This window comes from Sceloporus occidentalis, unplaced genomic scaffold, assembly GCF_023333645.1.
Source record: "Sceloporus occidentalis isolate IW3139 unplaced genomic scaffold, rSceOcc1.0.p SCAF_5, whole genome shotgun sequence".
NCBI lineage: Eukaryota > Metazoa > Chordata > Lepidosauria > Squamata > Phrynosomatidae > Sceloporus > Sceloporus occidentalis.
Window position 1 is genome coordinate 160,136,652 of NW_028316985.1, and position 27,342 is coordinate 160,163,993.

The following is a 27,342-nucleotide window of genomic DNA, read 5'->3' on the forward strand; positions in this document are numbered from 1 at the left end:
AATGATTCCCACATCTGCTCTTGAACAGCAGAGCTGTGTATGTTATACAGCCCAGGCTGCTTTCTTTCAAGTCTTGTGCCTCAGGATATGGTAGTAGACACTGATCTATCACCAGTGCTACAGTAACATTCAGCTGCAGTTAATTTCTGTATATGCATGGGTGGATAAAAAGCAATATTTCCTTGGCCCCATGCAGCAAAAAGTTTTGGACTAGCTCAGCTTTCTTTGAAAATTCAGAGATCATTCAGATCTCACATCTGTCAATAACTCACAGATAGTTACTTCATACCTTACATTTTTAAATACACCCACCTCCATTTGTGTGGGTCAGGAGCAATTCCCCAGAAGCGGAAAAGCCACAAACATAAATAAATAAAAAATAAAAATAGTGAATTCTACTTGTTTTTAATTTGTGCAAATACTATTCAAGGAATCTCTCGTCCAGAGTGATTTTAAGTTCATCGTCCAGCAGAAGTTAACCACAGAATTGCACTAGAGGACCTAAAGATTCCTAGAGAGGTGTTCGCTCTAGTAATCTCTAGGTCCTCCAGCACAACTCCATGGAGTTGACCATAGAATTGCTCTGGAAGACCTAGAGATTCCTGGAGAGTACATATTAATCAAATCCACAAGTCATCTAATCCATGAAAGGGAAAGCTGGGCAGAGCAACTGTATATAGGGAATGCACTGTCTTAAAAAGAAAGGAGTTGTATCAATGGACCAAATTATATACAGTGATGAAATCCATGGTCAGATCTCTTGACGTAATTTTTGAAAGTTAAAAGCAGCATTGGTGGGTGGGTGCAGACTTAGATTTAAGCTGGAGAAAAAGGTATCAACCTTCTCCTTTCATTCATATGTCTAACTCAAATTGCTCCCTTGAAGTTGCTATTAACTGAGAAGAAGAAATTGTCAGGGATGATGGGAGTTGTAGCTCTTCACCTCTGGCTCGAACTCACCACCTTGTTACGCACCGGCGCTGACCAGTTTTGGCCAGTGGTTAAAGCTTTGCTCTAAAGCAGCAGAGTTACAGAGAATAGGCTGAAGACCCTGACAAACTCTCCAAGCCTTCTCACTCTTGCTTCCACAGAAGTCTTCACACTTCTTCAGGATCCAGCTGGCTCTTGTATCTTCACTCAAGACACCAGACAACTCAGTAGTCTTATATAAAAGATCTACTTTATTCTACTATATACAGCTCCAAAACTATCCAACACAACTCCTCACTACTCCAATACTACCCACAAAATACATTGGGATTCATAGCCATTATTATAGTCATTGCAAAATACCACCCACTGTTGTCTGTTTCCACCCAGTGGGCGTGTACATCCACTCTCATTGGTTCTCTTGGTTCAACCCACAATTAATGATTTCATTATTTCACCTTGTCCACTTAACAATTCTCAGGTGTGTTCAATTATCCACTTTACATTTCTGTCCTTGGCATTTAGGACTTGCTAATTCCATTACCTTTTACACCTGTGTGGCTCCTAATTGCTTCTGCTGAGTCACCCTGACTCTCACATACATGTTTTATTTCATTCACTGTATATCCCATGTTGCTTTTTCCTTAACAGATATTTGTGTAGAGGAAGTGGAAATCTTCACTTATTTCACCTTTGTAGCAAAAATGAAAAATGCCAGAAGTTTTCTCCCTGAAGGAAAAGCTTTTAACAATGCCACCTCTGCAGCTTTTTTGAAAATGTCTTACACAAGTAATTTTAATTTTTTAAAATAAATCTGAGCATTTGGGATTGTATAAATTAGTATGGAAATGCTAGGATGTAAGAACTTCCCTTCTGTGTAAATAATATAAAAAGCATGGAATCACATCATTATAAAGATCTAGTTTAGAAATATCTACTTACAATAACCTTTATGGCGCAAACTTGGCTTATAAAGCCCTGTATTCTTCATTCTCTCCACTAGCCAGGTGTGATCTACACCTGACAGAAGTCTAGCATAGTCATCGTCACTCAGAATGCGTGCTTGTAGGATGTGATCTTTTGTCCTTTCCATAAAGAAAAAAGAGCTACCACTAGAGTTCAAATAAGAAGGACTGCCCATGTCAGAAAAACTGCTGGAAAAATTGGGAGTTTTGTACCATGATTTCTGAGAAGAACCTGAACTGTGACTGAGGCTCAAAATGTTACTTAGCTTTTCATGTTCATGTTCACCTTCACCTTCTTCAGTTGTAGCACAATAGCTGGATTGACTGGATGATTTATTATCCATCTCTGAAGGGGAACTTATGGTTCCAGGCCTGTGATTTTGTTGATTTCTTATTAGGTCTATGTCAGTGAGGTGATCTGCTGACCTCCTTGCACTATCAAAAGCACATTCCCATTCTTCTGCTGTTTCTGCTTGGGGATCAACTGCAGGTATTTCAAAGGAGCCAGGTTTAGGTACAGTGGAAGTTGATTTGTTAATCCAATTTAGTACAAAATGGTCACGTTCAGGTTTTAGCATGTTGCTGTTTATGGAAGTAAGTGTCATCCTATCATTAGGAAGGTGTAAATTCATTTGGGCATCTTCAATTAATTCCACTGTTTCTCCTTCTGGATCAACCAATGGTCTAGCTACTAGCTCTGGAATTTGTTTGTAGCTTTCAGGGACTTCTCCATTTTCATTCCCAAAACTGCACTGATTATGGTTAGAAGTGCCACCAGAGTTCTTGGTGCTGTCCTTGGTCCTGGAATCAGCTGCTGAAGAAGAGATGATAATTTCAAATTGATCTTGTTCAGAACTGAGCCTTGTTACAAGACTCAAAGACTCGTTGCTACATTTGGAGTTGGTGCTACTGGTTTTTATGTGTGGCTGCTTTGCACTATCTATTATTTTCCCCAAATGTCTGAAATTTGGCTCTAATTCTGTAACATTACTCAAGGCATCTTCATTCAAGTCTGCAGAGCAAACTTGCCCTTCCTCTGTACTGGCCTTTTTGTTCTGTATGTTATCATAGGGGAGTTTACTTTCCTCGCAACCAATTTCTTCCCAACTAGAGGAAGAAGAACTTGACTGTGAAAACTTGCTCCATGATCTCAGTGAACTGGAAATTTCACTCCTACTTTGAGAACTACCTGAAATGCCATCAACACTCTTTTCACCCCTTTCTTCAGATTCACACTCTGTCTTTTCATCAAAGGAATAATCTATTGCAGCACCATGAGATAATCTCTTTCGTATTTGGCCCTTACAGGCCTCATGGTTTTTCCTTGCCTTTTGTGGAAGTAGGATCTTCACAGCATCACTTCCATGCTGTGATATTTCTTCCATAGTACACACAGTGTCTAAATTTCTGGTTTCAGTTTCCAAAGCAGTTACACAGGTTCCTGTTTTGCCTTCTCCTGATCTCACTTTCTGGCTCTTGCAAGCACTTTCAAAAACCTCACAGACTGCTTCATGATGCTGAGAGTGAATTTTGAGGACAGTCTCAAAGTTCAGTTCACCACTGATAATCTGCTTGTCAACACCCATTTTGTAGATATCTGGAATGTAAGACTTGACATCTGAATTAGGGAAACTCTGCACGTGCAGTTGTTCCTTAACAGACATGACCAGACCCATGATATCCTTGGCCAGCTGTTCTCTGTCTTGCTGTCCACTATGTGTTGAATGATTATAAATATATAGTTTCTCCAAGGCATCCTGACACAACTGATTTACCCAAGTCAGTCTCTCACTCTCCCCATAAAGTCGCTGATGCACTTTTGTAAGGCAGAAAGCTGCCTTGACAAAACTATGGAGTTCCTGTCTGCTGGTGACTGGTTCTTTGTCTTCCTTACTGAGAATACCGATTTCAAAGGACTCTTTTGCTTCAGATAAATAAAACTTCTGCTTTTCTGAAGGACATGCACTTGAACAGCTATAAGACAGCAAACATGTTCCACGGATATTCTGTAAACCAAGGACAGATGAAATGAATAGGATCTTTCAAAGTCAGGTGTCAAATTTAAAGTTCACACCCAAAGGATACTCAAATTTGAGCACATCTTACAAGAAGACATTGATTTTCTAATGATTTTAGTTGCTCATATTTTCTATATTTGGTAATTTACTTTAATAAAATTATGCATTACGTATTAGCTATCTGGTTCTCTACTGGTGTGTGGATTTACAGAATCTTGCACAGTGATCCTAAGTATGTTTTTACCTATGGATTACATCAGCTCTACTAGAACTTGGAAAAGTTACCTTCTGACTACAACTTCCAGAATCCTACCTGCTGGTATGATCACTGACTATGCTGGCAGGGAGATTCTAGAACTTATAGTCCCTTTCCCAGCCATGAGCTTTCTTCCAGTTGTTACCCTAGCTAGCATTGCTAATGGTGAATGATTATGAGGAAAGCAGTTAAAACCAGCTAGAAGACCACTGTTGCAAAGTGATAAGGGATGGGGACATATTCTGGGAACCTTTGGACTGAAATCCACGGTAATTGTTTTCCTGAAGATTTATGTACTAAAAAACAAAAGTTAAATAATATAATTAGCAACTTTTAATTGCAACTCTAACCATCCTTCCTTGAAAGTAAGTACATCAACAGGTTTGGGCATTCATTATGTTGTTGCTACAAATTCTACAACAAAGGTTTTTTGGCAAGATTTATTCCAAAGAGGTTTGCCAATGCTTTCCTCTAAGGCTGAGATAATGTGACTTGCCCAAGGTCACCCAGTGGGTTTCTATGGCTGAATGGAGATTTGAAGCCCAAATCCTAGCCCAACACTCAAACTACTATGGCTCTCACACTCATTATAGGCAGCAACAAACAGTTACTAGTAAGTAACTATTTAGGGCACATAGCTATAATCCAGGTAGCCTTTTGCAGGTAGCCTTTTGCTGTAGCCTGGCATGGTATACTTACCATTGCTGTGAGCACAAACAGCGATGTAAACTGGCTGAAGGCTGCTGCCAGCTTGCAAGCTTCAGCAGCTGAAAGTAAACGATGGTCAAACTCTTTCAGAAGGTTCTGTTGAAATGGCAAGACAAAAATGTAAGTTTAGGCTGATTTGTTTTGCCAGATTGTTTTATACTACCTTTTAAAAAAACAAACTAATTTTCTGAGATCTGACTTAGTCACAGCATTGCAATATAGGCTGAGGTTATGTGTAAGAATCAATCAATATTACATCTCAATTTCCAGGAGTAGGAAGAATTAAGAAGAGTAGGAAGTTAGGGATGGTAGGAAAGGAAGTATCTAATTTATAAATAAGATATAAGCATGATATTTAGACGTGAAACTTTCAAAAATGTAACAAGTGAGTTATTTGTTCGTATTTCTTCTCTTCTTTTGAGTGTTATTTGTATTATTTGCTTGTTTGTTTTGTATGTGTTTTGTATGTTTTTTAATTATTAATAAACTTTTTATAAATAAAAAAATATTACTTCTCAAGTTCCAATGCTGAGAACTGGTCTCCTCCACAAATGATTAATGACTGTTAAGGCAAAAAAACCCAAGTAAATTCACCATTAGAAAATGAGGAGACACTTAGGGAGCTGGGTATGTTTAACCTGGAGAAGAGATGGTTAAGAGGTGATATGATACCCCTCTTTAAGTATTTGAAGGGGTGTCACATTGAGGATGGAGCAAGTTTGTTTTCTTCTGCTCCAGAGACCAAGGCACGGAACAGTGGATGCAAGCTACAGGTAAAGAGATTCCACCTCAACATTAGGAGGAACTTCCTGACAGTAAGGCGGGTTACACACCGCCATTAAAGTACGCACGGAGCACATACTAGGGTTAGGGAGGTGCGGTGCTTCCGCACCTCCCTAACCCTAATACGCACTCCGCACGTAAAAAATGACGGTGGCCGTTCCAGACGGCCGCCGCCATGAGGATGTCACGGCCGCGCCGCCTCTACACGGGGCGGCGCGGATGTGACGTCCTCGCTTTGTGCCAGGGCGCCTAGTGCACCCTTAGCATGGACCAGGAAGGAGCTCCATTTCGGAGCTCCTTCCTGGTTTGCAGCGCCGCTTTGCATCGCTGGGCGCAGCCTTCAGACAGCTGCGCCCAGCGAAGCAAGGGAGAAAGGGGCCAAGCAGCCCCTTTCTCCTTCTCCCCGCCGCCGCGGGGTGTCCTTGGGGCTTGAAGCCCCAAGGACACCCCTTTTCAGGCTGCGGGGAAGCGGCGGATCGGGGCCTCAGCGGCTGCTGTTCTGACAGCTGAGGCCTCAATACACCAGGGAAAGGGGCGGGTACAGACCGCCCCAAATGGGCGGTCTGTAACCCACCTAAGAGTTGTTTGACAATGGAACACACTCCCTTGGAGTGTGATGGAGTCTCCTTCTTTGGAGATTTTTAAATAGAGGCTGGATGGCCATATGTCAGAGGTGCTTTGATTATTGTGTTCCTGCATAGCAAGGGGATGGTCTGGATGGCTCTTGTGGTCTCTTCCAACTCTATGATTCTATTATTTTTCTTTATCCTTTTCATACTCAGAAAAAATAATTTTAAAAAATACAGTAAGGTGCTATGATATGTTTTCATAGGGTGACTGTGTCTTAACTTCTATGGAAACTCTTTATCTTTTTTCAAAGCACACTGGATTAAAGATGACAAAGTCTGGATTCTTCACCCATCCCCAGCTTGTGTAGAATTGTGGGTTCAGAGAGTAAGTACATCTATACTTCCTTTATTTAAATTTCAGTTCAATCATAAGCTCATGGGGAAGACTTAGGGAGCACAGTATTTCATCCTCAGACTCCTTGGACAGCACATGCTTTACAAGCAGTCATATGTTCAATTTGCGGTGCTTCCCAAGCTTTGCTGTTCTATAACTCCCATCATTGGATATGCTTGTTGGGAATGATGAGACATATAGTCCAAAACACCAAAGCAACAGGGAAATGTGGTGTTAGACCATTTCAAAAAGCAGGTTTGGGGAAAAGATCTTTAACGGACATCAGGAAGAATAGCATTCAGTCAGAGTAGAAACAATTATACTTCATAGGCTAGGGCAAATATCTGCCCATTCTAATCCATATTTAATCATATTTTGGATATGTGCACAAACATTAATATTAAGTGAAATATAATAATATACTTCTGTATATGTACTGGACAACATGACAGATCACACCATTTTATTCTTCATGATTCAGCCTTCTCTAGCTCCATGTCCTTTAAATGTTCTACATTACTGGTTATGTCAATCTGGGTTTATGAGAATTCAAAACGTCTGAAGGGTATCATTTTAATGAAGGCTGTACTGTGTTAAATTAATAGCCAAATGCTTAGTAGTTACTTTCAGCAGGGAGGGACTGTTAGACAGGACCATAGGACAGTAATAGAGAACATGCATGCACAAATTCACAGCTTCACTACTTTAAAAAGTTCACATAGCAGGTGATGGGAATGACCTGTATCTTAGATCCTGCAGAACCACTGCCTATCAGAATGCACAGTAGCACTGGGAAAAGTTACTTTTTGAACTATAACTTCCACAATGCCCAGTCATGATGGGGACTGGGGTTTCTGGGGACTATAGTGAAAAACCCACACAACTTTACAAACTACTGCCAGACTGGATGAATTAGTAGTCTAATCTGTGCTACAGCAACTTTTTATGTTCCACCTTGTTCCTGTTATGGAAATGTGAGCTTTTGGTACCATAAGGAATTTCTCTGGTCAAGTAGTTACCAGATCAAACTGATAGTTGTTTTTAAAACGATTGTAATCATTTTCATTCATGGAGACAAAGATGTCAGCCAAAATCCCCAATGATGTAGCAATCCCCTGCAACACAAGCACAGAGAAACAGATTTTTGGTCCATTATTACAAATTCAGGATTCTTTGAATATGTATGTAGTTATACAAAGTGCAAGACTGTTCAAGCTTAGTGGGATTTGATCTTCCTCAAGGTGGGAAGAATTGTAACCTGCTACATTAAATGGTAAGTAATTGAGCTCTCAGCTTGCAGGAACTGGCTGCAGTTGGGACGCAGCCAGTTCATTCCTGTTCCTTGATCCCTATACAGGAAAAGGGGGAGAAAGAGTGATCTGTCATCAGATGTACTTATGGCATCCAGCAAAGTCCTAGACTAGCAGCACCCAGAAATGCCATTTGAGAGTAGGACTGGGCATTCTCTTTGTTTCTTAGCATAGATAAGAGCAGTGATTCCTTTTGTATATGCAGTGGAATCCCCACTGTTCTTTCCCATCTCTGTACAGCCTACGTAGGGACTCTTCCTCCTGAATGTGGTGTGGCTTTGAGGAAAGTTTGACCTTGGAAAGCTAGGTTACATCAGGGTGGGGACAGAGGTTCTGTTTCCCTGCTTTATACAATCCAGATGCCACTGACTATTTATGCAGTACTAGTGGCTACGAAGAGCCTGGAATTTTGTACTTCTTATAGAAAACATTTTTGAAATGGAGTTGGGACTCTTTTGGACTTAGGTCTAAATTGAATGTTACTTCCAAAGAGAGCAGATGCACCAAATGAATCAAGATGTTGACTTACCAAGTTCCCACAGATTCAGTGGGTCTACTCAGAATAATTGGATTTAGGGCTTTGAAACATTTGTACAGATGGCCTCAGTCTACCATTTTCCAGTTTTTAAACAAGGATTTCTAATAATTATTTAATACAACAAGAGGAAGCCAAAGGATTGGGACTTAAGTCTTTGAAGTTACTCCCTCTGACAAAGGTAAAACTCCATTTGGACTACATTTGGCAATTCTTACATATACACCACCTAAATGTTTTTCTAGATATAACAGTACACAGACTTCTTGAGAAGTTCAATGTTCTTTGCATAAGAAAGGGGCTCCACAGGACAGGGATAGTTTGGATCTCGAGAGGAGTTACTTTTCTGTTGCTAATGGAGTTGAAATTAGATTATTTGGCTTTTACTGCTCTTTGTTTCGTAGTCCTCATATGGTCAAGAAAATAGAAGTGGCCTCTGTTTGAACTAATATCCCTCTAGACCAACTTAACTGACAAAAGAAGGAACATCATCACTTTTTTTTCTTCTGTATGATTTGTAGCACTTTTGTCTGATGAAGATGCCAACTTACTTAATGTATTTTGTGCTTTTTAGCTATTCCAATAAATGTATCATCACTTCCTTTATTGTAGATTTTGTTGTATTTTGCTGTCCCAAATATGTTTAATGCAACATAATTACTTACCCATCATAGCTTACAAAATCTGCTTTTCATTCAGAAAAAGGAAAGGCTTTTTTACATCCATTTAGAAGTTACTTGTGGTTGGCCCCAAAAGGAACATTCAAATGAAAAAGACACTGAACACCCAAATCCTATTATACTATACTGTTTGCACATACCTTGTTTGCACATCCTATTATACTATACTGTTTGCACATACCACAGACAGGAGTAGATCTGAGAAAAATTAGGACAGGCAGGTAGTGAAGAAGAGTAGCCATCAGAAAGAAGGAACAGAAGGCTGGAAAAAAGAAGAAAAGCAAAAAACGGGACTTCTACACCTTTCACAGCAGTGCAGAAAAGGAAATTGCTGCAAATGCTGGAGATGAAAAAAGACGTTCCTGCATGGCTGCGACTTGGGGTACTCTGAAAGATTCATGATACTGGTTCCATCTTTCCCATCCTGAGCCAGAGTTTGGAAATGTTATTTTTGGACTACAGTTCCCCGAGCCTCAGCTAACAAAGGAATTGTAGTCCAAAAAGTAAAGTTCCCAGACTCTATCCGTAAGAGTGCTTATGGCAAATAATTGTTTTGCTGTGTACCTTCCAGTCATTTCCGCCTTATAGTAATTCTATCATGGAGTTTCAAGAATTTGTTCAGAGGTGGTTTGCCCATGCCTTCCTCTGAGTCTGAGAGAGTGTAACTTGCTGAAGGTGACCAAGTGGGTTTCTGTGGTTGAGTGGACATCTTAACTCTGGTCTCCTACTGTCCAATACTCAAATCACTACATAACATTAACTTTTTTATGTCAGTGAATATCCAAGATTATTTTAGCATTCCATTCATTACCTTTTTGTCTGGCTGGGGAAGTGTGAAATAACCCAAAATTGAGGCCCAGATTAGTTCAGCTGCTTCATACCACATTCCTGAAACAGATCATAGTAAAAAGTGAATTGATGAATTTCCACAATTAACAGGGATATTTAGAGATATTTCCCATGTTTTCATATTATGTTTAGTAAATCTTTAGTAAATCTTCATTAATTTTTCTGTATTTTCAGAATGTCTTGCAGTGCAGACTTTTTTGAACTATACTTTGCTGCCGCAGCCTCCAAACCATGGAACGTTCCTGTGGGGCAAAAAGAACCTGCAAAAGGGGGGTTCTTCTTGTGGTGCCATTATGATGCCTCAGTGCACCAATGGCGCACTCGCGATGTCATAATGGTGCCGCGACGTGCGGACGCTAAGCGTATGTCACATCAAAATAGCGGTGTCCATCTGTACAAGGTGCCGCCATTGTACGCGACGCCCCAAGGCAACCCTAGCATGTCATCAAGACGTGCCACGAGGCCCGTCTGTACCGGGCCAATGAACAGTTTATAGCCAAAGAGATTCCAATATATCAGGAAGAAATCCTGCACTAATAAATTAAACAGGAACTAAAAATAAATAAATGCAGTGATGTAGTTTTGTGCAGCTTCAGGAATGTTTTTTGCCTGTTTTTATTTGTAGATATTTCTGACAGATTTTCTACCAGTTTTGGTTACAATAGCACTTTGTACGTGTGAAGAAAGAGACCAGTGTCAATAATGGAATATGAGCCTTCTGAATGAATCTGGTATGAAATCACACCTAATTTCTGTAGAATCTGTCCTCTGATCTGTATGCAGACTGCTTGCACAAGGATCCGATCACTTTCTTTAGCATATTTCCACACACCTGAGAAACAGATGAAAAGACCAGTTGAATACAGTTCACTGCTTGAATAGGTGAACAGGCAAAACACATGAGATCAAACGTTGGTGATCAATAATAATCTATTTAAAGGTTACATAGTCTAAAATTGGTTTTAGAATAAGCTATTATATAACTTGAGATCAAGAAAATATCCAAGATGATGGCATATAAATATAGATTACAAGGTATGTTGCCAAAGTGCAAGAATGAACTCAAACATCTTCTGAGTACACATACTTATCAGAGATCATGTGATCTTGGAAACAGTGTGTCTTAGCAAATTAGACTCAGTAAATCATATCCATACAGTGCTTTTTAAAGGGGAAATTTTACTGAACACACTTAAATCAAAATATATACAGTAGTTGCATTGGGGAATAGCAAATATTACACTAGAGATTAATAAATGGCAAACAGTACATTCATACTTATCTATAAACAAAATAAATAAATAAATGGCAAACAGTGATGCATATATATCTAAAAATCAAAACAAAACAAAAATACAGTACATAACAGATTTGCATTGCTACAATTAATTGACTGGGAGCTAAATGAGCTGGGGACATTGATCTAGGGAAATTGTCAAGGAGGAATGCAGAAAGACACTGTTGCCAAAAAGAACAAAAAGCCTCAATGGATGACAGACAGAACACTACAGGCAGTTAAGAACAGATGACATGCAAAAACAAAAAATGACAGGAAGAAAATCAGAACCCTGAATGCAGCTATTCAACAATTTGTATGCAGGGATAAAGAAAACTACTTCAATAATTAAAGCAGAGAAATAGAAGGTGATAACAAAAAAGAAGATAATGAGACCTCTTCCACAAGATCTGAGAAATCAATGGCAAATTTGCATCAAGAGTGGGAATGCTCTACAATCAGCAGGGGAGCACAATACATAACCAACGAGATTGAAAAATGATGGAAAAAATACATGGTAGAACTATATAAAATAGATTAGGGAATAAATTATTCATTTGAAGGTGTGTCATACAAAGTCGAACTTCAAATATTAGAAAACAAAGTGAAAGCTGTACTCAAAGCACTGGGGATCAATAAATCACCAGGTATAGATGACATACCAATAGAGCTACTCCGATCTATGGAGACAGAATCCACTATAATTCAACAATTTCCAGACAATTGTGGAAAACAAAGCAGTGGCCAATAGACTGGAATTGATCAATATACATCCTCATCCCCCCCCCCCAAAAAAAAAAGGAGACACAAAAGATTGAAGCAACTATAGGACCATAGCATAAATTTCCCTCACAAGCAAAATTGCAAGGTGGAAGTGCAGTGCAGGAAAGGAAGAAGCACTAGGGAGCTTATTGCAAACATATGATGTTTAATGGACTGCACCAAGGAATTCCAGAGAAAAATCAGCATGTACTTTATAAATTATAGCAAAGCCTTTGTTTGTATGGAAATATGGACTGCTCTTAATGAAATGAGAGTGGCACAACATTTGATTGCCCTGATGCATAACCTGTAGTCAGGACAAGAGGCTACTGTTAGAATGGCATACTGAGAGATTTCCAATGAAAAAGGAGGCCAGGCAAGGCTGCATCTTATCACCATATTTATTTAACCTGTATGCTGATAATATCATACACAAAGCAGGATTGACTCAGAGGAGAGAGGTGTGAAAACTGAATTGAAAACTGAAGAAAGGAACATTAACAATGTAAGATATGCCGATGACACCATACTATAAACAGAAAATAGCAAAGACCTGGAACAACTGCTGAAGAAAGTGAGGCAAGAACATTAGAATATTGACAATATTAAAATACTTTAAAACATGCACTTAAAGGTGGGGGGAAGCAGTTAAAATTACCATTTAAAACAACACAGCACCCTCTTAAAAGTCTTTTCCTTAAAATCCTTCAGGTCTAAAAGTCTTTCTGACTAAAAATGTCTTTGCCTGCTGATGGAAGGATAACAAGGAGTTTCATTCTAGCCCCAGTAAGGTGGGAGTTCCAAAGTCTAGGAACAGACACCAAGAAGGCCCTTTCTCATGTTTCCACCAGCTGTACGCATGGGACTGGTAGAAGAGTTTCTACTGAAGATTTCAGAGTGTGGCAGGTACATAGGGGAGATCTGTCAGATAGCCTGGAACTAAGCCATAAAAGGGCTTAAGAGATTGGCATCTTGTTCCCGGTAACCACCCTCTGTTAACATTTTGGCTGTAACTCTTTGTACCAACTGAAGTTTCTGAACACTCTTCAAAGACAGCCCCACACAGGATACATTACAGTAATCCAATGGGATGTAACCCAGACATGTATCAATATGGACAGATCAAGCATCCAGGAATTGGTGCAGCTTGCACACCAGCTTTAAGGGTAGATTCAAACTTAACATGACCCATAATCACTTATTTTGGACTCATGGTGTCATGCACAATATGGAAGTTGCTGATGGAAATGTGACCAACTGACCAAAATATACAAATTCAGCATCTAGAGAGCCAGATGAGTTTGGAGTATAACTGCCACTTAGCACTGTCTCAATAAAAATAATTTTACTATTTTTTATGCTTAATGAACACACTCTTAAAATAGCTTGCTTCAGGTAAAAAATGAGCTTTAAAATCACTGCTTGGAAGTCATTTATAAATTATAGCTCAAATAATGATAGAAACTATAGCTTATAGGTACCTGTTGCTCCATTGTTGTTAATAAGACTGCTAAGGATACATTCAGCTTTTAACAGTTTACCTGTAAATAGAAAATAAACATTTCTATAAGTATTAAAGATGTACACTTAGCCTCATTGAACTGAAGGCTTTTATTGTAATATTATTGGTGGGGGAGAGTCTCGTTGTAACTCCATGGCAGAGCACCTATGTTACCATCTCAGTGGGTTCAGGTTTACAGCTTAGATTCCCCAAATAACACTGGAAGATACACCTTCTGAAAACCTGAGCCATAACTACACTATACAGTTATAGCAGTTTCATAACACGTTAATAGTCATGAGTTCATCCTAAAGAATCCTGAGATTTGTAGTTTAGTGAGGTACTTAGAATTCTCTTTTAGAGAGCTCTGGCCTACTCCCCTCAACTACAATTCCTAAAGTATCTTGAGTGGTTGTCAATACTACAGAATTAAACTGATTCAATCTTAGATCCTTCATTTTTCAGGATAACCTGATACCTTTCAGAAACCCCATCAAACTACAAATCCCAATATTTTCTTAGGATGGAGCTGTGATAATGAAAGTGATATTAAAATGACAGAACTCTGTAGTGTAGAAACACCACCAGGGAGTTACTATTAGTCATTGCAGACCAGTACTTCTTAGCCTATCTGATGTGAGCAATTGACAATTCTTTCACCGCCCGCCATATGCCAAGGACTGACATCATTGGTTACAATTTCTTTTCTTTCCAGGAACCAACCATAGTTGGTTCAGGGACCAAAATATGTCAGTGGATCACCACCTCTGAGTAGTACTGTTGTCAAAAATACTGAGCTAGTAGCTGTACTGAGTATAACTCTAGGAAGCTGCTTTACATTGGTCAAATACCTGACTCAATAGAAATCAGCTTCCTAGAATTATACACTGTACAGTAATTTTTAAGTAGCTTAGTCCTAGTCCTGAGGTGAACTTCTTTTGCTAAGTCTCATATGACATAGATCCAAAACACACTGCAGATATAAACCAATTTGAAACACTTTAACTGTCATGGCTCAGTGCTAGAGAGTCCTGGGAATTGTACTTTATTGTGGCACCAGAACTCTCTGACAGAGAAGGCTAAATGTCTCACCAAAATACAATTCCCAGAATTCTCTAGCATTGAGCCAGAGCAGTAAAAGTAGTCTCAAACTTAATTATTTCTATAGTGCATTTAAGACTATGATAAATTATGTAAGACCTGTGAGGTCTTATGAAGATACCAAGGAGTGCCTCTGGCTCATCAGCTGCTATCTGAAGGAGGCACATATTTCAAGATCGTATATGGTAGGAGAGAGAGACAAATGTAAACTCAGTGGTTTCTAGTTCTTATATGGAAAACCCTTAACAAACAGAGGAGCAGTTCTTTCCTTATCCCAGTCCCTTATTTTAGACACAATGCATAGCCATATTATGCAGGGGTGAAAATCATGTAGCTTTTCAGATGGACTGCCGTTTGTAGCTGTTCTAACCAGCACAGCCAATGGTGAGTTGGGAATTGCAGTCCAACAAAATCTGGAGGGCTGAACAATTCCTGGAGGGCTGAACGATTATATTTTTAATAAACCCACAAAAACTAATGTGATACTATCGGTCATCTTTATGGGGTGCCAAGACAGACAGACAGATTTTTACATGAGTAGGCTAACTGGATTATTTGGATTGTCACGTGGCCATAGATTGTTAGTTGATGTTTTGAAATGCTTCTGCATGGAAAAATACCAGGACTGTGTAATCTACTTTTAAAAGGCTCTTGCTCAGAAGTACAGCAGTTCACATCCCCTGTTGGAAACAGAAGGGGAGATTTGTTATGAGACAAAAGCTCCAATTAGTAGTTTTCTACACCCTTTCACAATTTTTCTGGCTCCTGCTTCACCTCACCACCCCCAATGTTTAATGCCAAGTACTTTGTGGAGGCCAGAAAAGATGGGAGAGACACAAGGGGGGGGGAGAGGGGGGAAGAGTATGTAGCAAACTGGAGCTGGGTGTCACTTTACAAAGATGGCACAGGGATCATAGGAATGCCATCTCCAGAATGGGACAAAGTATCCTCTTGAAAGTCAAGTAGCTCCTAATTGAAAAAGGGCTGAGAAAATTGAGATGGAGAGAAAGTAAGAGCAATGAGGATTTCATTACCTGAATTTACTGAGACACGAGCTTGGCGGATCACCAGCTGAGGGGCAATTGGCGTTGTAGGTCGAAGCTTGTGCAGCCTTTTGGCAATCTGAAGAAGTTGGCTGGAGCCATCAACCCAATATAAGAACCGGTCAATCAGGAACACAATAGCAGCTGCTGTCACATAATCCCTGACAGCAATAGAGGTTTTCAAAGAAATCTGAAAAGAACACCCAAACATGGGACAGCTAGGAAGAACTGCCCTCTCCCCACAACCAGCACTCTCTTTAGGTAGGGGCTGGAAAGTGATATCTCTTTTGATCTCTCTCTTTTTGGATGACTCCCATTTGTCATGCTATCTGAGGATTCTGGGATTGGTAGTCTAGAAAAGTAACCTTTCCAAGTTCTGCTCTATGCATAGACAGAGAATGAAGCAATCTGCTGCTTGATTACTTACTTGTTTATTCTGGTGAATAAACCAGAACATATTACAGAGTGGCATTTGCTAAAGGCCAATGTTTAAATATTGCCCTTACTAGAAATTTTTCTTCTAAAACCCTTTTCATTTGTCTAGGACTCTTCAGTCTTGTTCATATATTATAGATCAAGCTGTGCCTGCAAGCCCCCAAATCTATAAACTAGCTTTATTTCAGCTGCATATTGATGCACCACTGACTTATATGGTATGCAATGTGCCATTGATTTGTTGCACATTAGTCATGTCAAAACACTATCAAGCTCCCAGATCTGCCAGCTAATTTTAGTGCAGGGGGCAACTCCAGTGGGAACATACCGCCCTTTCAGTTTGAAGGCTCAAGATCATTATTAAGGAAAAGGATTAAATCCATACTCTGTAGCAACCTTCCTGTTATTGCACATCAGTCCTAGCCAACATAGCCAAAGATGAGAGATGCTCAGAGCTACAGTTCAACAACATGTGGAGGACCATAGATGTCTTCCCCAAACTCTGCATGACAATACGCTGGGACTGGAATTTAGAGAAGGGATGAGTGTGTGGAATACGTGTAAACATATCCAGGGGTAGCCTTATTGGAGAAACAGCAGAATACAGTAAAATTCAAAATTCACAAAACAGCAATATTCTTATTGGGCTAACAAAAAAAATGTACAAAATACATCATGCAAGTTTTCAAAGCTCCACTGGCTTCTTCAACACGCCTAAGTGTTAAAAATCATACAGGAGAAGAAGAAAAAATGACCTTAAAATAACAGGCCTACATTTTGTCAAGATGTTATAGCTGTTGTTGTCAGTTAAGATGGTCTAGAAGGATATCTATGCAAGCAAAGGTCATGTGGGCTTTAGGAGACAAAGAATCATAAAATCCAGGTAATAAAATTTTAACTCAGCAATAGAAAATGTGACTTTCCTTGAGATACAGGTTGTTGTTTCTTCTCTTCCTCCTCCTCCTTCTGTATGATTTTTAATACCTTTCCTGATGAAGAAGCCAGTGGAGCTTCCAAAGCTTGCTGATATATTTTGTTGAGTACTTGTGGAAAGCATCAGCTAGACCAAAGGTTGGCTGCTTTGATGTATCCAGGGGAAAAAATTTTTTTGTCTCCCAGACTGCCTGGTGCATGCCACCAAAACATGCCCAAAATGGTGACCTCCCAGTGGGCAAGAAAACCACTGGTAGGGGTTTTTTTTTGAGATAAATGTTTATTTTTTATTCTAAATCATGAAGAGGTCAACAATCCAATGTTTTGCCTTTGCAGGCTGCCTGGATGATTTTTAAAGTGGTATTAACTCCCTCTGTGCACCATTTTGAAGATGATCCTTTCTCTTGGGATGGAGAATCAGCAAAGCTTATGAAGGAACATGGTGTTAAGAAAGGAGACCAGCATGCTATCTTTGTAGAAATGGAGAACCTTCTTAAAATTATCTGCAGAAGCTGTGACATCTGTCTACATGCCTTGGTTGCTTCTTGGTAGAATGATGTATGTATTTGTGTATTCCACCTTTCCACTCTTTTTTAACTATGGGGAAGATAAGTAATAAAATTCTACCTGCTAGAATACAGAATTTTATTTTGGGACCTTCAGCATATTGAAGGACTCAAAATTTGGGATTCTCAAAAAGAATACAAAAGCAAGCAATTACATCAGAAATAGCCAAAAAAAAAACTGTGTGGGATATACGATTCAAAGACTCTATTTAATTTACTAACATCTGGCTAATTTTTACTTTTTGCCTGCTAGGCTCTGTAGTTGGGCAATAGCTGATGAATTATATGACAAATAGTGGAAGACTTGGAAGTTACAAGGAAGTTTCCCCTCTCCCTAATAGACTATTTTCTTTAAAACCAACCTTCTCTCTCTATACCAATTTGTGCAATAAGTAACACAGATCTGATGAGATACTATCTTAAACAGTAGCCTAGGGCATTGCTAATTATGGAAGCCTTTCCATCAAAGACACTGGCCACTGAGCTCCCATATAAAGCTATGGTTATGAAACCAGAGCTTTGGACTTGAAAGGCCTGCAAAGCTTTGAAAGGAATCAAGAGAGATGCAGCAATAAAGCCCAGAAGGCTCAGCAACGGAAACGGGTTAGGTTTTGCTCAACAGAAGAACAGGAGGAATAACTCATAATTGGGGTTGGAAGGCATGGGGCACTCTCAAAGTGACCACATTTTGTCTTGCAAGTGCTGCTTACGTATATTATGGAATCAAAGGATTACAGAATCACAGAGTTGGTAGGGGTCACTAGGGTCATCTAGTCAGTGCTTGACTACACAACTACACATATTATAACACACTACACATATTATATCATGGGTTAACATTCCATCGTCTCTTAGCCAGTTTAACATACCTTGTTTCTGGTTTCCAGCCTTAACACACCACATTCTAAAATTTCCTCTAGCATTCATATGGTCATCCACGATCTTGGCCTTAGGCAACATCTTTCCTCCTGCCTTTCTCTCTTGACAACCATAGTTAAAATTGAACTTGTCACCTAACCAGTATACCCACAAGTTTTGCATCTGAGGAAGTAAACTATGGCGGGTTACAAACCGCCATTAGGGACGTGCTGATGACGTCCCAGTTTGAAAAAGGGGCGTCTCTTCTAGACCCCCATTACCCTATCACGGACTCAGTCCATACAAAATGGCGGCGCCCTGTTCATACAGGCACCGCCATTTTGACGTAGCGGACGCTCTGCGTCCGCATGTGGCGTACCAGAAGTGATGCCACGAATGTGCCCTTTGGCACTCGCAGCACCTTTTCCGGGGCCTGAGAAGGAGCGTGATTTCTGCGCTCCTTCTCTGCAGCTTCCGGGAGCCATGCCGTTTAAAGGCTGCGGTTCCCGGATGCTGCAAGCGGAGGCAGAGCCAGACCGCTGCTTTTCAGCGGTCTGTAACGCACCCAAGTCTACAAAGGCTTATGCTACAACTTCTTTCGTAAAGGTGCTACAAGATCCCCTTGCATATTGATATTCCAGACTAACATGGCTATGTCTCTCAATTCTATACAACTAAAGCATTCCTGAGAGATGACCACCCAACCTATGTTTAAAGACTTCCAATGAAGGCAAGTCCACCACCCTTTGAGACAGTGTATTTCACTGTCAAACTGCTCTTACCACAAGCAAGTTCTTTCCAAAGTTTAGCTGGAATCTCTTTTCTTGTAATTTGAACCCACTGGTTTGTGTTCTAGTCTGTGGGACAGGAGAAGACAAACCTGCTCCACATTCTACATGTCTTTCCTTCAGATATTTAAACATGCATATCCCATAAAATCTCTGCCCTTTTTTAAAATCTTGGTTCCCTAAGCCATTTGTTCAAAAGTGGAACACACTCCCTTGGAGTATTGCAGAGTCTCCTTTTTTGGAGGTCTTTAAGCAGAGACTGGATAGCCATCTGTCGGGGATGCTTTGACTGTGATTTCCTGCATGGCAGGAGGTTGGACTTGGTGGTCCTTATGATCTCTTCCAACTCTATGATTCTATGATTCTACCAGTGCTGGCTGAAGAGGTGTCTGGATGTTGTACACCAAGGTACAATGTTTCTAAATTCTCTCTCTCTCTCTCTCTCTCTCTCTCTCTCTCTCACACACACACACACACACGCACACACAGAGAGAGAGAGAGAGAGAGAATTGATAACAGGTATTTATATTAATAAAGAATGAAATATTTTGGCTGCCAATTTCTTCAGTGACAACACTTAGAATTAAAGTGATGAATATCATCCTGTGGTAGTTACAGAATTCCCAGGACAGTGCTAGTGGCAAGAATGGTATTATCCTCTACATTAAGACTAAAAGGTGGCAGAGTACTGAATCCATATATCTATAAGTTTCCCCCCCCCCAGGCATCTAAAAATCACAAATCACGAGTCTTATCTGTTAGAAATACTGACATGTTGGAAAGGCTGTATCCCTGGCTCCATCAGTGAATACTGTCAAGGGTTCAAGGGAGAAGCCACTTTATAAGCATACAATAGACTACTGTGCATTTATATTAATGAGATTTGTGGACAGGCCTAAGAGACAATTATCTGAGTCACACAGGAAAACTTTGTTTTTTTAAAGTCACATTGCAATATAATGTAATAAGGTGCAGCAGGTGACATCAGTTACAATCAATCTAGATCAATTAAAAGCTGAAGGCAGAGGAATGGAAACACATACAGAGAGCTATACTAATAAGAATCACAGTACAATTTAAGTAGTCAGGAAAATATTTTTTTTGCCTGGTGTCAAAGGACATCAAAATAGGAGAGAAGTGCATCTTTTTCTAAAAGGATGTTAGAAAAATGGGAGATCCCTCTGAAAAGGCCAGATCACTAATTTATTCACCTCTTGTTGAGGCACTCAGAAAGACATGATATTCTGATGACTTTGGTATTATATGCATGTTTACAAAGATGAATTTCTGATTTACATGTTATAGCATTTGTTCCTGCACCAGCTAAAGGATATAATCAATGGTCAGTTCTACCAGTTTCTTCTCACAAGTCTGCCTGCCTAGAAATATAAATATGTACATCATGCTTGTAACTAAACCACACATTTTCCTTTGTTTCTACATAGAAAGCTAAATTTAAATTTTATGCATCTGCACATATAACAGCTGTGTATGCAAAAACATCTGTACGTACTGAGTCATATGTGTGGATGGATAATGGTGTTATATATTTTTGCCACTAGGGCTGCTGCCACACTACAGAATTAACTGTCATGGTTTCATCCTATGTAATCCTGGGGTTTGTAATAGTAGTAGTAGTAGTAGTAGTAGCAGTTTTATTTTTATCCCACCTCTCCCATAGGATCGAGGTGGGTTACAACAGTAAAATACACAAAAATACACAATTAGATACAAAATAAAGTTATCTCCAAATTGCCTTATGCCAGCCTCCAAGACCAACTTTTCTACTAGATTATTACTAGCCTTTGTAAAACCAAGAAAATGTATTGCAACATTTATTAGCTAATATTTAATATAATTCTCATCCTGTTATTACAAGATTTCCCCCCCAAAAAACCCCAAAACAAAACATATGAATACTCTATACTTACTTTTTAGTTTGTTGTGGCACCAGAACTCTGACAGAGAAGGTTAAATATCGCACAAAACTACAAATCTTACAAAACTACAAGCATGAGCATTGAGTAATGGCAGTTAAAGTGGTGTCAAACTGCATTAATTTTCTAGTGTTGATGCACCTTAGATGGCACTGGACCTAGACAGCATCCACTTTAGGCCTTGAGACCAACTCATGCTGGCATGATTGGTACAGAGGAAGGAGCTATCCACTGCAGTTCTACAAGCAATGGTTGGGTGAAAATAAACAGCAGCACATGGACTTTGCAGGTTTATATTTTGAATTCTGATATGAAAGACAAAAGCCACAAATAAAAAAACACACATGGAAAACACACCTAGTAAAAAAAAAAATCCCACATATACTGCATGAACAGATAGCACTTGTGGGGACTATGTGGCAGCCACAGAAAGAGCTGGATCTTGGATGAGGAACTGCATTATATTTAGTCAGACAAATTGCCTCTCCAGTCTAGTAGTCTAGTTGTTTTGCCATTTGAAAATCTATCTATCTATCTATCTATCTATCTATCTATCTATCTATCTATCATATATCCTGTACTATAGCACTGGTTCTGAGGCTTCAGATTTTAAACCCACCTAGCCACCATGGATTGATCAAATAAACTGTGAAAATAATTTTGCATCAGATGAGGGACCAGTTATTGGTGCTGACATTAGCTAGTCATTAGCTAAAATTAATTTTTTAAAAAAGATTCATAGGGAAAAGCTCATTTCAAACCTATAGGTCTCCTAGAAACAGGTGGTGAGGAATCCTGAAACTGCATGCATGGGCGAGAAAAGAATGCACTAGATATGTTTATCTCACAGGATGACACTGGATTGATTACAAAAATATATTTGGCTGCCCATGCTAAAACAACAACAACAAAATCTGATCAAAAGGGGAGATAGTTGTAAAAGAATTCTTGTTGACATGGATTTCTGTCTCCTTGTGCACATGTGCCTCTTGCAAGGGATGAATTTGTGCCTTTAAGCACCTGTAATCTGACACTGCCGACTACAGATTCTTCTCTTCTCCCATGTGCACCACACATTTAAGCACAGAACCATGGCCTAATGTGTTTTTTTCTCCAGAGCGGCAGCTTCTTCTCTTAAGAGACTGAAGCACAAAAGCATGAGAGAGGGTGACCCACCAGACAAAAGAGCCTTTGAATTCCTAGGAAAAGTAGACTTGGAGAAGGATGGAAGGAATCCAAGTGGCCCTATTATTTCCACTTGCACTAATTAGACATTTTTCTGTCAGCTATTGAGCACTGCTGAGAGGCCAAACTCACTGAATTCATTCCTAAAGTGTTTACAGAAGTTTGCATCTGTTTGTGTCTCTTCAGGAGGAAAATAAGCACTTCAATAGCATTGTGGAAAAAAATTCTAAACCAAGCATCCTATTCTGGAGGGTCTGGCAGCTGTATAATTTAGCTCTCCGTTCAATGCCGAAACCTCTTGTGGCCCTCTCCAAAACCAAAAGGACACAAAATGGAGAAAAGTCAAGACAGGGCAAGAATATCATCTATTTCTCCTTCGTCTTAAGAGATGGCAACACACAGTGTCCCATGCCATAAAATTTAGGTTGGTGTCAACTGCTGAAGTTACAAGCCTGCTGCCTTCCCTGCCAGATCCTGCTCTGACAGCACACTGAGAAATTTGACACAAATCTTTCCTAGGCTGCCAAGTCACATTTCTGCCCTTAGCACAGAAACATACTGCAAAACATGATCCAAAACCTGCAAAACCTGGAGCCCTTTCACACTACACAATTATAGTACTATGCTTCCACTTGAACTGTCATCAACTCATTCTATGGAACCCATTATGGGGTTTTCTTGGCAAGATTTGTTCAAAGGAGATTTGCCATTGCCATCACCATACACCCCTCCAGAAATTGCAGTGTTGTCTCCATCTTTCAACAAGCTGTAGTTAATCTACAATGGAAGTGACTGCAGAATGCCTCTCTAAGGCCTAAACAATTGAAGGAAGGGAAGCACACACACTTGAGATTTACTGTAGCTTAATTTAGTAATCTTAAATCATGGTTTACAATTATGTTGACTAAAGAAGCCTATGGGCATTATCACATGGGAAGAATGTCTCCCATTTTCTAAAGAAAAGAAAGTAGGGCCAATTCGTAAATGAATGTTATTACGTGAATGGTTTTCAAACGCACAGAAGAACACAGCGCCCATCCCAAAGCCAAAGTAGTGCAAATGCAAAATAAATTATCATATGAGTACATACCCTTCATAGTCTAGAATTAGAATTGGCATCCCTGCACATGCACAGAATCGGATCGTGACCTTTTTCACTTTCGGCAGGGCTTGCTTCCAGTTCCCATGGTTTTGCATTGTTTCACGTTATTTTTTCATTCATTACTCCTTATTTCACGTTATTTAGGCAATTAATGTTATTTGTTCATTAATTACCCTTTATTTCACATTGTTAGACAATATTAACATTATTTCACTTTATTACACAATTCACATTATTTGTGCATTCATTACCACCTATTTCACATTATTTAGGCAATTCACCAGTTGAAAGCAACTTTGTACTTGGTTTGAGCATTAGACTATGGTTCTAGAAGGCAGGGATTTAATCCCACTGGGTGACCTGGTGCAGGTCACACTCTCTCAGCCTCCTCAGAAAATGGCAATGGCAAACCCCGTCTGAAGAAACCTGCCAGGAAAACCCAAAAAGCGGGGTGGGGGTTCTCCAGATGGTTGTGTGTGTGTGAGAAAGACTGTCTGTGCCTTTAAGTCTCCAGCTATGGGGGAAAAGGGGGGAGAGAAGGAGTCCCTTCCATTTGGGAGAGCTTTGCTGCAGCGAGGTTGTGGGGGGCCTGGGTCCTCTCTGGTTCTAACCTGGTCCATTGGGAGTCCCATTGAAGGCAATGGTGCTGCCTTGCCATGAGTCGGAGGAAGGGAAAAGGGGAAGGGAAGCTGTGCAGGAACCAGAGCTGATTAAGGCTACATTCACACTGGAGAAATAATCCAGTTTGGCACCACTTTAACTCTATATGGCTCAAGGCTATGAAATTATGGGAGTTGGAGCTTGCTGTGGACCCAGAGCGATGCCCCTGAGCAGAGGAAAACAGACCCCATTCCCCAGGCTGCCCCAATCCATCCTCCCCCAAAGGAGGAGGAGTGAGGGAAGAAGAACTTTTGGGGGCTAATAAAAAGGGAGGGAGTTTTCTCTCTTTTTGAAGCCCCCCTGGCCCTGGAGGAAAGAAGGACAGCAAAAAGGTCCCTGAGGGGCACAAGGGGCAGGGCAAGCCCTAAGCCCACCATTTTGGGCAGAGAGAGCTTGCAGGACACCTAACGGAGAGCCTCCCCCCCCCACACACTCTTTCCTGTCAAAAACAGCTGCTTTTCCTTCCAGATGCCGGGGAAGACCTAGGAGCCCAGGAAGCCAAAATAAAATGGAGAATCATGGGAATTGATGTGGGGGAATACCAGGGCCACAGCAGACATGCGTATCACACCAAACAACATTGAATTGAATGTGAAGTAGCCTAGGAATAGGATTTGTGAATTCGCTAGTTCACCAAATTTACTTAATTTTGGATTGCTGTGGAATTGCATTCGGAGTGCGTTTGGAATGCCAGCAAATGTGTGAGATAACCTATCGTGCAATAATGTGAATACCCATGATTACGTTTGGGATGACACTGATTATACTTCCAATTTCCGTCGTTTGATAATGACCCCTGTGTGTAGGGAGTAAGCTGATATAGTACCATGTCACAGCTCAGTCATAAAACCCACTGGGTGACTTAGGGCAAGTCACATGCTCTAAGCCTCAGGCAAAGGCAATGGCAAACCTTCTCTCAACAAACCTTGCCAAAAAAACACCATTATAGGTTTGTTTTAGGGTTGCCATAAGTCAGAAATGACTTGAAGGCACACAACAACAACAACAACAACAACAACAACAACAACAACAACAACACTATCCTTAGAAATAGTGGGGGGGATTGTATATATTGTATTTTTTTTAAAGGTTGTATGCCGCTTTGATTGTGGTAACAAAAAGCGGGATATAAATTAAAGTTTTATTATTATATTATTTTTATAGAAAAGGATATATGTTTGCCCTGAGAACAGTTAGAAATTCAGATCTCATATACATTTGCTGTCTTATATCTAAATAAAGGACTGTCTCTTTGGGCGCATCTATACTGTAGAAATAATGCAGTTGACATCACTTTAAGAGCTGTAGCTCCATCCAACAAAATCCTCGGGTTTGTAGTTTCACAAGGCCTTTAGCCTTCTCCGACAAAGAATGTCCACGCATCACAAAACTTTATATCATAGGATTGTATAGGATGGAGCCATGGTAGGTAAAGTGAAGTCCAACTGCATTATTTCTACAGTGTAGATTCATCCTATGAGGCAGAAGTATGCTGAAAACTGTTAGCTTCAGTGTGGTTTTGTACACAGCTTGAAAAAAAATTACATTTTTGGACTACAAGTCCCAGAATCTCCAAGCCAACAAGATCAGTATTATTCCCAGGTTCTGGATTTCAATATAGAATTGCCATGAATGGATTTTTCCAGCCAGAACTTACTGTTTCATTAAACAGACCATGACATTTCCTTGCATATATTTAGACAACAGATAGATTTGTGAGAAAAATCCATCCTATTTCCCTTATCGTTGAAGTTTTTATTTCAATTGGTTTTAATGTATTGGTTCACTGAATCTCACTATTCTTTTGCAAGTTTTACTTTTGAAGGATAGGAAGGGGGAGCCTATTTTCTGACCTCATGCCACACTAGTTTCTTCACAGTCCCTCAGAGATGTCCACAAGGTCATCCTCTCCTTTCTATTTTCTACATAAAAGCGTCTTTTTTCACACCTTTTTTGGCACCCTACATAAAAGCTATTTATAAGTATACATAAAAGCTATTTATCATTATGCATAAATGTGAATAGTTGCATCTGCACCTAATTAGCATAATTTTAAATAAAAACAACCCAAGACCACAATCCTGGGAGGAAGATGCTTCATGTCAAAGGCAAACAATAAAATATAGGAAGGACTAAGCCTAACCAAAAAGCAAAAAGAACAGAAAAGAAAGAAAAGAGGTATTTTGGACATACCACAAGGGGCTGGCTTTTGCATCCATGTCTAAACAGATAAGAAAGAAATGCATGCTTTGCCTGAACATCTGTTTCCACAGTGCCAAATGTGCACTTGTAATTGAGTTTAGTGGCACAAAAGGAACTTCATTGCTGGGAAGCTGGGTCAGGTGGATATGAAATTAGATTTGTGGAAGATTTCTATACATCTATTATAGGGTATATGGGGGGGGGGGCAGGGTGGGAATGCAAAGCATCCTTCACTGGAGAGCTTTGGTAAAAAGCTCAGAGTGGAGGGATGTGCTGTTTGCATGGTTTTTCATATTAGTTATCTAACTCAGCTGAACATTACCCCTTCACACTGAGATCCTGGCCATGGATATGGCACCAGAGCACCTTGTTTCTGTTGACGGCAGCTACTTCCCAAAAGAGTGAAAACACTCTTTTACCAGAACCATCTGCGCTGGTTACAAAATGTCCAAATCCAAAATTGCTTGCACACAGTCAGAAAGAGAACAGAGAAACAGAAGATGGCACGGGAATGTTAGGTGAGCAAGCATTAACACTATCCATACATGAGTCTACAGGCCATTGTTTGTTTGCTTGTTCTAAAACTGAAATACAACTAGGAATGGGGTGAGAATTTAATTTCAATGTGCTCTTGATAATAATTTACCAAAAGTTCCAAAGTTCTTTATTACAGAGTATGGCAAAAACTTGAGATAAAAATAATTGTGTGGGAAGGTGAAACTGACAGATTTAACAAACTGAGGTCCAAGGCTTTGAATGGTTAATTCTTAAAAATCTTGTGATCTAAGCATCCAAAAGTTTTTTTTCCAGGTAATAAAACAACTCCCACTTAATCAAGACACCCATTCCTACTTAACAGATGGTCGGTACTCACAACATAAGCAGTAGTAGCAGTTCCTCACACGAGAGTATGAGACAGGTGATGGTTACAAAGCTAGGAGGGCTCTAAATCTGCTTAGAGTTTTAGTACTTTGCAGATGTGGGGAAAAACTAGAT

At 39.9% G+C, this 27,342-nt stretch overlaps 1 protein-coding gene across 1 annotated transcript in view; it reads right to left on the reverse strand.

The window, feature by feature from the left end:
* ALPK1 (alpha kinase 1) overlaps positions 1–27,342 on the reverse strand; it is a 44,976-nt gene that overhangs the window by 6,764 nt on the left and 10,870 nt on the right. The window contains exons 3-9 of the mRNA XM_089525961.1: positions 15,672–15,870; positions 13,517–13,576; positions 10,743–10,829; positions 9,960–10,036; positions 7,643–7,738; positions 4,869–4,973; positions 1,873–3,901 (exon numbers count right to left, since the gene is read on the reverse strand). Coding sequence (XP_089382087.1) covers positions 1,873–3,901; positions 4,869–4,973; positions 7,643–7,738; positions 9,960–10,036; positions 10,743–10,829; positions 13,517–13,576; positions 15,672–15,870 — 2,653 coding nt within the window. The remainder of the gene's footprint in view (positions 1–1,872; positions 3,902–4,868; positions 4,974–7,642; positions 7,739–9,959; positions 10,037–10,742; positions 10,830–13,516; positions 13,577–15,671; positions 15,871–27,342) is intronic.